The following is a 12,275-nucleotide window of genomic DNA, read 5'->3' on the forward strand; positions in this document are numbered from 1 at the left end:
CGGGCTAGGTGGAGAAGGATGGAAAGAATGTACTATCATGTTTCTCCCTCAGTTATCTCTGCTCTAAACATGCCTACTTCCTTCAGTCAGATGTCCCATGGTTTAATCTCTAGTGCCTGCCCCATGCCAGCTGCCATGACCCAGTTTATCAATATCCTTCCAAACATACAGCAGCCAGAATTGAATATAATCATTATGTCTGCTAAAGAAGAATACAGGAAGACTATAGCATCTCTAGTCATGGACATTATGCTTCCCTTGCTTCAGCCTAAAGTTAGAGATCTGCTTTCTTAGTTCCACTTGCAAATTGTTGGCTCGCACAGTTTAAGGAACTCTAGAAGAACCATTGTATCCCCTGGACTATTGTCTAACCACACCTCTCCACTGATGTTTGGGCAGCTGCTTTTTGGAAGCCAAGTGCAAGGCTTTACACTTGGTTCTACTACACATTAACTAATTGGATTCATCTGAATATTCTAGCCTGTTGAGAACTTCCTGGATCATCCTGACTGTCAAGCTTTGTGTTAGTTACTGATTCCAGGTTAGCATGCTTTGAAGAAAATCTAGCTCAGTCTATAAGGGCCCACTGAGACATACTTTCTCTATCTTTTAGACATCACATCAAAAAAAAACCCAAAGGGACTGAACACTAAATCTGGGGATGATTACCTGGTTTACTGGGCCAGTCCCAACCTCCTGAAACATCTGGCTGGATGGAAACAGTAGGTGTGCTGGAAGCTGCCAACGAAAGAACACAACAGGCCATCACTTTCTTATCCGAAATTTTTAAAAGTCAGTACAAGGATTGAAAAATTACCAATTCACTCCTCATGCTTTTGCCTAAAGAAATGGGCCAGGTCCATGGGCATGGGAGACGCCAGGTGCTGTTTTAGCCCCAAGCATGATAGAAGCAGACACTCGTCTGCCCAGCTCCGGTGCCAAGACTGATCCTTTGAGACAGCTGTACCCAGCAGAGCAAAGAAAGAAGGGCCAAAAGAACCAGGTCTCTGGATAAGGCCTGGAACTCTCTAAATTAAGACAACCAAAAAAGGCAGCAAAAGTCAAGTCAAAAGCCATCAAGGAGAGTGGAACTGACTTACTAAAGTTAAAGCAGTCCAGATTTCTCTGAGCAGAGAATAACCACAATAGTGGAAAACTTTACCATGTTACCCAAGGGAGTCTGTGTATGCAAACTGTACTTACAGTCAAAGTACGTAAAGGGCGCGTTAATGAACTTCAAGCATTTTAGAACTGGGCAGCCGCCATTGCCGCTATTGCTCTCACTGGTTTTATGATGTTTAGTTTAGATGTTTTGGGGATTTCATGTTATGGAGTGTTTTAGTGATAATAGTGATAATTTTAAAAAAAACCAGTAACAGTGATAACATCAGCTCATCTATAGAGCACATTACAGTTTACCAAGCATTTGGCGTATAGCATCTCATCTGGACCTCACAAGAACCCCGTGATGTGTAACTTGTATAATCATCCTCATTTTGCAAAGGAGGAAAGTGAGGCAGAGAGAGGTTAAGGCATCTGCCCAGGATCACAGAGCTAGGAATAACATAGTGACAGTTAGCATTAATATGGCCACATGCTTTACGTATGACTTTATTCAATCCTCACCACAACCTTGGGAGGTAAGGGCTATTATTCTTCCCATTTTGCAGATGAGGAGACTGAGGTCCAGAAGGACAAAATGCTTTGTCCAAGGTCACAGAAGTGATAAGTTTGTGAGGTAAGATTTTAACCCAGCTTTTCTTGAGTCCCCATTCAGTTTTCCGTGCACTTTTTCACACCGTCTCTCAAAGTTTGGAGCTATACGTTTTGAAACACAATTTAATCAGAATCTAATAAGAAATAATCATTTCAGCTTGGAACAAACAATTCTAACATGTGCCCTGCCCCATTTCCACTTGCAGAAATGATGAGCAATGCCCCAGCTTTGCTGAAGCAGCCCTACCCACCCCTCTGGGGCACTGTGGTCTTCGAAAGAGTCCTATTACAAAGAGGATGTTTTCAGGAGAATCTTTTCTAACTCAGCTCTAGGTTGAGATCTCCCTTCACAGAGGCCCAGACTCATTCTACCACCAACAATCTTGTTTTTATCTTATATTCACTCTGAGATATTTGTGCATAGATAGATTGTCTCCGCCAGAAGCATCCCTCCTTAACGAGCAGGGGGGTTCATTGTTTGCTTCTGGATCTGTAGCTCCTGGCATGGAGAAAGTGTCTAATAAATGTCCGATTAGTTAACTGGGAAGGAAGAACATATAAAAGCTAAGGCTTGAAGACACAAGTGACCTTGAAGGCTTTTTCCACCTCTGATTCATAAAGATCCTCATATTTTAAGATACTTTAACTTTAATATAAACATGACCATATCTGTTATATCACTCCATCATGTCCAAACCATTAACAAGCATTTCTTAAGCCCCTACTATGTGCCACGCACTGGAGATAACAAGACAAATGTGAAACAGTATCTGCCTTCAAGGAGCTTATAATCTAGCCAGGGGAGATGACATATACTGACATAGATGTATACCAAATAGGTGCAATGTGATAGGGGGGACTGGAGGGAGTGGTACAAGTGAGAGCTCCTGAAACTTCACTGATCAGTAGGTGGTGCCATAGTGCACAGAGCGCCAGGCCTGGAGTCAAGAAGGCTCCTCTTTGTGAGCTCAAATCCAACCTCAGACACTTTCTAGTTGTGTGACCCTGAGCAATCACTTACCCCTGTTTGCTTCAGTTTCGTCACCTATAAAATGAGTTGGAGAAGCAAACAACAAACCCCTCCAGTGTCTTTGTCAAGAAAACCCCAAATGGGGTCATGGAGAGCCAGACACGACCGAACAACCACAGAGCAATCACCGGCAGAAGCTTCTTTATCTTTCTTACTGGGTAGCAGAAATAGCATTCTTTAGTGACAGCTCACATTTTACGTTTGAAGGCTTGCAAACTGCTTTACATAATGGCCTCATTTGAGTCTTGTGAGACCAGACAGGATGAGAAATTGAGGCTCAGAAGTGAATTCACTTGTTTACTATCTACATTCCTCATACCTGACTGCTGCCTTATTTTTCTAATTGGGGCTCTCCTAGTCTGCAGACTCATAGATCTAGAGCTGGGAAGGACCTTAGAGGCCACGGAGTCCAATTCTCTTTATTTTTCAGATGAGGAAACTGAGGCACAGAGAGGTTGAGTGACTTGTTCTGGATCATAGAAACAGTGAGTATCCATGGTGGGATTTGAACCCAGGTCGTCCTGAGCCCAAGGATCATGTTTTATCCACTATACCATCTTATATCACCTTTGATATACTAGTCACCATTGGTAACATGCTTTAAGTTATGACCCCTCACCATGCGTCTCTCAACTTATAAATAGAGATAAATGCAAAATTGTCACTGATAACCTTTAAAGGCTAGGATGGGCCTGAAATGGTCAGAAGCTCGGCCTGGGTGCCCATAGCAACGATTCCCTTCAGAAGCTTTTGTGAGAAATGAAAAAAAAAAACAATGAACAAAACATTCAGCAAACTGGAAATGTCCCAGAAATGCTCCACCTGGGTTGGCTACAAGGAAGGAGATCTGCAGGCTCGCTCTGGTCACTGAGGTCTGAACCTAAGTTTTGGAAAAGAAGGCATCACCAGCACAGTCATCTCAGGAAAGAAGTAACCTCGTGTAGGGGGTGGAAAGAGAGCAGGCTGGAAGCAGGACGTGGAGTTGAAAACCTCCTCTGTTAATTCTGTGCCTCTGACCTCAGCCCGTTCACTCAGCCTCTCAGCTGCAGTTCCCTCCGAAGAACAATGAGGGATTTGGCCTAGATGACCTCCAAGGTCCCCCCAATATCATCGCCCTACTTAGCCAGGGGGAAGTAGGTGCCATGGATGGAAGAGTAGTAACAGGGAGAATCTGTGAGAGTCAAGCTGTCCTGAAGGGGAACAGCCTGCCTGCTTCCACAGTAATGGGCCCCACTGCCTCCTGGAGCTCTTCAAGTGAAGGCTGATAACCACTTCTTAAACAGTGTAGGCTCTTTGAAGGCAAAGTCTGTCTTGCTCGCTCATATTTTTTATTCTAGTGCTTAGCACAGTGCCTTGAGCATACAGTAAGTGTTTAAAAATAAATGCTTGTTGACTGACCACCTATTGACAACATACATTCTATTTTCCATACCACAACAGTCTATGTTCTAGTATTCCACATTCTGACATTCAATGCTCTATGTTCTAACGTGCTAGGTCTCAAGGTTCCTCCTCACTTCAACCTTCTAGGTCCTAATATTCTAGGTCTCAAGGTTCCTCCCACCTCTAACATTCTAAGTCCTAACATGATAGGTCTCAAGGTTCCTCCCAGCTTCAACATTTTATGTCCTAACATGCTAGGTCCCAAGATTCCTTCCAGCTCCAACATTCTGTGTTCTAACATGCTAGGCCTCAAGGTTCCTCCAGGCTCCAATATTTTACATCCTAACATGGTGGGTCTCAAGGTTCCTTCCAGCTTTGTTATTCTTTGTTCTATGGTCCCTTCTATTTCAAAATCCTACCATCCTAAAGAATTTAAGTCAAGTAGAAATCAAACAACACACCTGCCTTTCTTTGACATCTTAAAACTCTGTAATTGAAAGGAAAGGGAGAGGAAAGACTATCTTTTCCATCTCAATGATTTTCTCTGGAGAAATAATCGAGCTGTTTTCTCAACCAAGTATGGCTGACTATTTTTATAGAGTTTGTCAAGACTTTCAGAGTCATTGGGTCACCAGGCTTGACAATGTAAAATGCAAGGTGGTGTCATTACTGCTTTTAAGTGGCACTTTACAGATGTTGAAAATGTCATGCTGGGATGAAATCACTTCTAGAAATGGCCAGATAGCACTTGCTTAATCAGCAAAAGAATCTGAATACTAACTTGCAACACTCAGACCCTTATTATCTTCTCCTTCAACTCAGAAAAAGGCCAATTTCAAACATGTAAATTGATCCCTGTGAATATACAGCTTTAATGGGGTCCTTTTATTAAACTCCAAAAACCCCAATTAGCCTTTGAATCTTAAATTAAGGCTAAGGAAAAGGGTACTTGCTGATAAGAGAGCAGGGATAACCATGCTATTGACTACTTACTATGTGCAAAGTTAGATTCAGATTTCAGTAGAGTCTACCATTTGAGTAGCAGGGGATGGAGAGAGAAGAGATTGAATATTATAACTGATAACAATAAGTCACATTATTATAGTCTTAGGTGATAGAATCAAAGCTCAAAGGTCATCTCATCTAACCTCAGTCCCAAGAAGACTTGCCTTTTTAGCATCACTGAAAAGTGGGCATCCATGCTCTGCTTGATGGCCTCCATTAACAAGGAGCCATTGCTTCCAGACCACATCACCAGCTATTTTCTGATGGCTCTAAGTGTTGGAAATGTTTTTTAAAAAATTGTAAAACTCTGCCTCTCTGTAATTTGTTCCCATTGGTCTTCATTTTGTCCTCCTGAGTTTGGCAGAATAAATCTAATCCTACTTCCTTGAAATAGCCCTTGATATATTTGAGGACAATTCTCCTGTCATCTCCATAGCTTTTCTTCTCCAGGCTAAATACCCCTTCCTGCTTCAGTCAACCTTCTTATAACCTGAACTCTAGTCTTCCCATCACCCTCATCACTCACCTATGCATGTGTGGCAGCAAGCACCCCAAGCCTCCCCAGGGTCGCTGCCACCACAGGTTCTTAGATCTGCTTTGTTAAAGGAAAGCAACTCAAAATGGCTTAACAAGCTTACTTTAATCAGTCAAACATATATCGTTTACCTCGTTCAGGGGAAAAAGGTCAGCACCCTGAACTTCAAAGTATACAGGCAGAATTATCAAGACAGAAACAGATCAAGTAGACAGCTTTCCAAACTTTCCAACCATTACATCCATACCAAATCAACATCTGGGTTTCAACATCTGGGTTTTTCAAAGGCGGGGGGCTATGGACAATGGCTTCCCAGAATCCAGATCAAATCACAGAACACTTCTCAAAGTGAGCCCCAAAACAAAGCTACACATCAGGGATTATATAGCCTTCTCCTGGCTCAGAGAATGTAACAACCTTATTGACTCACTGGCCAATCAAGAAGTATCTACTGAAAAACAAGCCTCCCACCCCAGGCTTCAGGTGCACTTTAGCCTAGGTGCAGGGAAGAACTTCAAATTTACATTCCCATTACAGCATGTACGCTATTTTGTCAATGTCCTCTGTAAAATGTGGTGGCCAGAAGTGAAGGCATGATTCCAGAGAGAGGTTGACTAGGGTAGAGGACCGAATCCCCCCTTGTTCATATGTGTGTGTGTGCATATGTATGTATATATATATATGTGTGTGTATGTGTATGCACATATATTTGTATATTTATTTATGTATTATATAATATATTTATGTTATATTATTATATTACAGATTATATATGTTTATATTACATATAATTAAATCAATATAATTAATTCATTTGTAGTCCTCTCTGATTATTTTATTCATTTAAGATTACTATTATTAGATGGAGTCCTTAGGTTTCTCCAAACTGCCAGAGGCAGGCACAACACAAGAAAAGCTAATGAATCCCTCTTCTTGAAACTACACATTAATTAGGTGGTTGCTAGATGGTGCAGTGGGTAGAGCACTAAGCCTGGAGTCAGGAAATTGTTCAGTCATTTTTCCATAGTTTCCAACTTTCCATGACCCCATGTGGGGTTTTCTAGGCAGCCATCCTGGGGGGCTTTGCCATTTTCTTCTCCAGCACCTTTGACAGATAAGGAAACTGAAGCTGAGTTGAGTGACTTGGCCAGGGTCACATAGCTTAGTAAGTGTTTGAGATCAGATCTGAACTCAAGAAGATGAGTCTTCCTGAACCCAGGCATAGCATTTCACCTAGCTGTGTGATCCTGGGCAAGTCATTTAACTTCTGTCTGCCTCAGTTTCTTCATCTGTAAAGCAGAGTCAATCATAGCACCTCTAGATAATAATTGCAAAGCACAGAGCCTGGCACATAGTAAGCACTATATAAATATTAGCTATTATTATTATAATTCATTTTCTCAAAATATGCCTTTTACTTCTCAATCCCTGCCTTTGAAATGAGCAGCAGGGATAGAAATGTTACCAGGTTCTACAGACTCAGTGCGTTTTCTGTTCAGGACTTTTTAATGCACACAAAGCCTTTTTGTTTTGCTTCAAAACAAGTTTGCAGAGTAAGGCATGCAAATATTAATGCCCTATTTTACAGACAAAGAAACTGAGGTTTTGAGATAGTTCCAAAGGCTCTATATAAGTGAATGAATAATAACAGGCAGAAATGTAGTTAACCCCAACTCCATCGGAATAATTTCATTTCACCAAACATGCCAGTATTCTACATTTGACTATTACTTTATTTTTCCCCAAATGCTGAGCAAAAATTCTACTCAGTTCTCAGATGAGTTCCACTGGAAAAAAAAGTAGAGGAGAGAGAGAGAGATGTTTTTATCACTTTCTTGTGTATAGAAGATTTGACATAAAAGGGGGGGGGCCAGATGCAAAAATAATATCTGAATGGTTTGGTTTGTCCTGAGTCAGAGGTAACACTGGTTGGCATGTGGATTCAAACCCAAATCTCACCAAGTTCTTCAGCAAATCTTCACCAAATTCTCACCAAATCTTCAGCAACTCAGCCTACTTGAGTCTATTGTTATTTTCAACTCTTTCAGCACCTTCCAAAGAGTACATACTTTATAAATGTTCATTAAATTGAATTGAATGGATGTAAATTCAACCTCTGACCTTGGCCCAGTAATTTAGCACCATGATCAGCGCCATGTTCTAGCCTCTTAAGCCCATGATCATTAAGGTCACCCCACAAATGCACTATATAAACTCATGTCCACAGGAAATGCAATGTCAGTAGAAAAGTAGTCAAAGCAACTCCAAGAGTCTTGATGGAAAATGCTATCCTCAAGGAGAGAAAGAAATTATGAGTCTGAATGCAGATCAAGGCATAATAGTTTCACTTTCTTTGTTTTTTTTTTTCCATGTTCTGGTTTTTTTCCATGTTCTTTTCCCCCTTTTGTCCTGTTTCCTCTTTTTACAACATGACTAATGTGGAAATGTTTAACATGATTGAACATGCATGATCTATATCAAATTGCTTGCCATCTTGGGGAGGTAGGAGAAGAAGGAAGGAGAAAGCAAAATTAAGAACTCAAAATATTATAAAAAATGAACATTGAAAAAAAAGAAGTCATCAAAGGATACAAAAAGGTGGTTTTCAATTGAAGTATAAAGCAATAGGAATTTAAAGAAAACTCTCAGGTTCTACCTTACAACTAGATTGACAAGGAGGACAAGTGGGAAAAAAAGCCATTGTTGGAGGGACTGTGGGAAGAAAGGCAGAATGGTAGACTATTAGTAGAGCTCAGAATTAGTCCAACCCTTCTGCAAAGCAATCTGGAGCTATACCTCAGAAATTATGAAATTGTTCCTAACCAGTGGGTCTACTATTATATGAGGCCCATACTTTGAAAAAGTCTAAGATGGAAGGAAAATACTCATACATAGAAAAGTATTTCCAGTCTCTGTTGATTCAAAGAACTAGAAACAAAGTATGTGCCTGACAACTAAGGAAGAGTTGAACATGATGTGCTATAGGATTATGATGCCATGTTATAAATACGATGAATTCGAAGAAGTCTCAAAGATTTAAATTTTGGCCCCTATTTTTTCCATTTGTGACAAAGACCATTAGAGGTAGAGATGCAGTGAACTGCTAGCTGACCCCAGAGTTGTGAAGACCTAAATTGGAATCCTATCTTTGTCATGTAGTCTCTGTATTACCCCAAGAAGGCAGCACTGCAGGCTCCTCTCTAGGACTCGAAATCGCCATTGGATGGAATGGCTATATCTCAGGAGGAGGGGTGTCCATTTTGGGAAGCCCTTTTACAATGGTAGAATCACTTGTTACAGCACACTTAGCAGTCAGGTGCAGTTTGAAGTGAATCTTGTATGTACTGTCCAATAAATTCATCTCAAGGTATTTCTCCCTACATTTTTATTAATACTTTTGGTTGCTTTTTTCCCCTTTAATACCACAGTCAACTGTTAAAATACCAACCAAAAAACCTTAATTGGTACCAGAGGAAACAGTTAAATAAAAGTCAATTGAGTCTAGTAGTGTGTTGTTCATTCCACAGCCATAGTGCCCAACCATGGAGAGGGATGTGTATTAAATTCTCTATTCTCAGGAACCAAGAAGGGTCATTGCAATTAATCCAAGTCCAGTTGCCTTTTGGCATTGTATGAATGTGCATTATGATTATTGTATCTATTGTTCTTTTCATTCTGTTTTCTTCACTCAGCATGATTTCATACAAGTCCTCAAATGATTCTCTGAATTGTTGAAATTCACCATTTTGGGGCGGCCAGGTAGCACAGCGAGTAAGAGCACCGGCTCCAGTGTTGGGATGACCTGGAGATCGAATCCTGGGCTTAGACACTTAGCACCCACCCAGAAACACCTGGTTGTGTAACCTTGAGTAAGTTACTTAACCCCAATTGCTTAGGGGCGGCCAGGTGGCTCAGCGAGTAAGAGCACCGGCTCCAGTGTTGGGATGACCTGGATCAAATCCGGGCTCAGATACTCAGCACCACACCCAGAGATAACTGGCCATGTAACCTTGAGCAAGTTACTTAACCCTGATTGCTAAAAAAAAAAAAATTCACCATTTCTTACAACATAGTTGTTGTCTGTTACAAATTGTGTAGATATCCCCAGCGGATGAGCACCTACTTCATTTTCAGTTTTTTTGCCACGAAAAAAAGTGCTGGGATAAATAATTCATAACAAACCTTTCTGTAGAGGTAAAAAAGAGAATGGTCCCAGTAATGATAAAGATTACTCACCAAATGGCCTTTCAGTCACCCACATCCAGGTCTATTCTACTTAGTCGACATCTTATTTATGGAAAACATTCAGTTGTTAGAGCACTGAGTCAATGTGAAGGAATTCATCAGTAACTTTTCTTGCATAGCTACAAATTATTTTTCAGAGCCATTGAAGCATTTCACAGCTTCACCAACACTACATTAGCATTCAGGCCTTTCCAATATAAAAGTCTGAAAAGAAACCACAGTCCAAAACTCATAAAAGTAGGGTCTTTGTTGGACACTTTACCACTCAATGACCTTCCACTAGACGAGGCAAAACACAAATGCAATCATGCCCAGAGCGCCGTCCTAAGTGGCACAATATATTCTCAATGAAGCGTCTAGAGCCAATGTGACACACATCATTTGTGATAGGACTTCAAAATCATGAGCGAGCCACCATTCTCTAGTGGAAATGGTATGCCTCCCCTTGCCATCAGAGAGCTCTGGTTTTAAATGGTGTTGAATGAGGCCATACATAAATCATTTGCAAATGGCGGAGGTCCCCAATCTTCTCACTCTTCAAAATGAAGTAGAAAAATGCTTTATTTCTTACCTAAATTAAAGGGGTCACTGTGAACTGTGGGTGAAGGACTTCTGGCCTGAAGAAAGGGATCACTAGAGGCATTTGATGTGCTCAGAAAAGAACCCAGTAAATCTGGACCAGATGGTTTGGAGGGAGCTCCAAATGGGTCAAAGGCTGCAGCTGGAGGGAAAAAAAAAAGAAGACAAAATTGACTATTTTATGTGGAATATGAGTAACTTTCCTGTACTCACTTTGAGTTCATTCTTTTCTTGCAGTGCTGAAGATAAAATAAATAGCAGAGCAGAGGCATGACCAACAAGTCTGATGTCTTGAGCAAGAGCTACAAAATCAACTTTGGATAAGTGGGCCTGGGGCAAGAACCAAGATTATAGGACAAAGTGCATGAAGGAAGACCTCAGGATGGTACCCCAAGATTACAGAAAGACAGAGACTGGGGAACACTGTTGCCTGTAGAGAACAGAGAGGCGCAAGGAAACTGGTTCCATTATGGAAAATCCCAAGATGCCATGAAGTTACTGTTGGCAAGGTCACTGCTAGAGTCAGGGCAATGGGACTTGGAGGACATGGAGAAACCAGGGTAAGGTCAGGCTAGAGAATAACTAGGGAGGCAATCCCCTTCTGGTCACTTCCTCTTTTAGCTAGTTATTCTGGGTTCAGATTCTGACTCTCCCACTTCCTACATTCATGGGACCTTGGGAGTTACTTTTCCTCAATAAGCCTCAGGTTCAACTACAAAATAAGATCAATCAATCAGTTAACAAAGGATTTCTCTTTCCACTGGTGAGATAAGACTGACTCCCATGAAACTGGTGCCTGTTAACCCCTGGTTCTGGGGAGGGCAGAGTAGGTGGGACAAGTCCCATGGCCCTGCTTTTACAGTCATACTTTTCAAACTGCATAGAACCTTGGAGATTATCTAGTCCAAGGTTGTTGTAACCTGAGAACAGTGAACCATTGATTCATTCATTCATTCATTCATCCCTGTATTTCAATCTACTTGACTCCCTTCATAAACCCCTGATTTTATTTTATGCACTTGAAAACATGATTCTAAAAAGATGACCCAAAGGCTTCAGTACATTGGCCACAGGGTCCATGATAATCACACACACACACACACACACACACACACACACACCCAGAGTAAAGAACCTCAAATCTAGTATGCCTTTTCATTTTATAGGTGAAGAAACTGAGGCCCTGAGAAGGTTAAGTGACTTCTGGAAGGTCAAACATCAATTAAAGAGCAGAGTCATAAGAGGAATCCAGTGCAGACTTCTTTCTAATATACCTCACTGCCTTTCTGTACTGGAGAAAACCAGGATGATCAGATTTTGTTTTTAATGGTCTCCATCCTATCCCCTATTCATGTACAGAGAGAAGGGAATTTTACATAGGTGAAATCCAGCTCCTATCAAAGGGGAACCTGATGTCTTCTAGCACTCAGGCACATTCCTCCAAAAGATGTTATAAAACAGAGGAGCCCAGCATAAGGACACTTTTCTAGGGTTTTGTTTTTTTCTTGTTGGAGCTGATCTATTCCTGACTGTTTCCATGTAGTTGATTCCTGGTGTGGAAACTCCCTTCACTGATGCAAATCGGGGACTGTTTTGAACCTTAACAATCTTACAGGGTACCTAGGACACAGAAAGGTTAAAAACTGGCCTTGACTAGCTCACTCACAAGGAAGGAGGTTACCCCAGGTCTATCTGACTTCAGTGTGGGTCCTCTAACTACCACATCATGCTGCTTCTTTTAATTCATAGGACTTAGAACTAGAATGGATCTTCGGGGCCATT

The 12,275-nt window shown here is 41.2% G+C and overlaps 1 protein-coding gene across 1 annotated transcript in view; it reads right to left on the reverse strand.

The window, feature by feature from the left end:
- Window positions 1–12,275, reverse strand: part of LOC138164891 (auxilin-like) — a 137,297-nt gene that overhangs the window by 18,586 nt on the left and 106,436 nt on the right. Inside the window, exons 13-14 of the mRNA XM_069092831.1 lie at window positions 10,486–10,635; window positions 670–738 (exon numbers count right to left, since the gene is read on the reverse strand). Coding sequence (XP_068948932.1) covers window positions 670–738; window positions 10,486–10,635 — 219 coding nt within the window. The remainder of the gene's footprint in view (window positions 1–669; window positions 739–10,485; window positions 10,636–12,275) is intronic.

The sequence above is a fragment of the Petaurus breviceps genome, unplaced genomic scaffold, assembly GCF_028583685.1.
Source record: "Petaurus breviceps papuanus isolate PSGF00001 unplaced genomic scaffold, PetGlider_PUasm1.0 207, whole genome shotgun sequence".
NCBI classification, from domain to species: domain Eukaryota; kingdom Metazoa; phylum Chordata; class Mammalia; order Diprotodontia; family Petauridae; genus Petaurus; species Petaurus breviceps.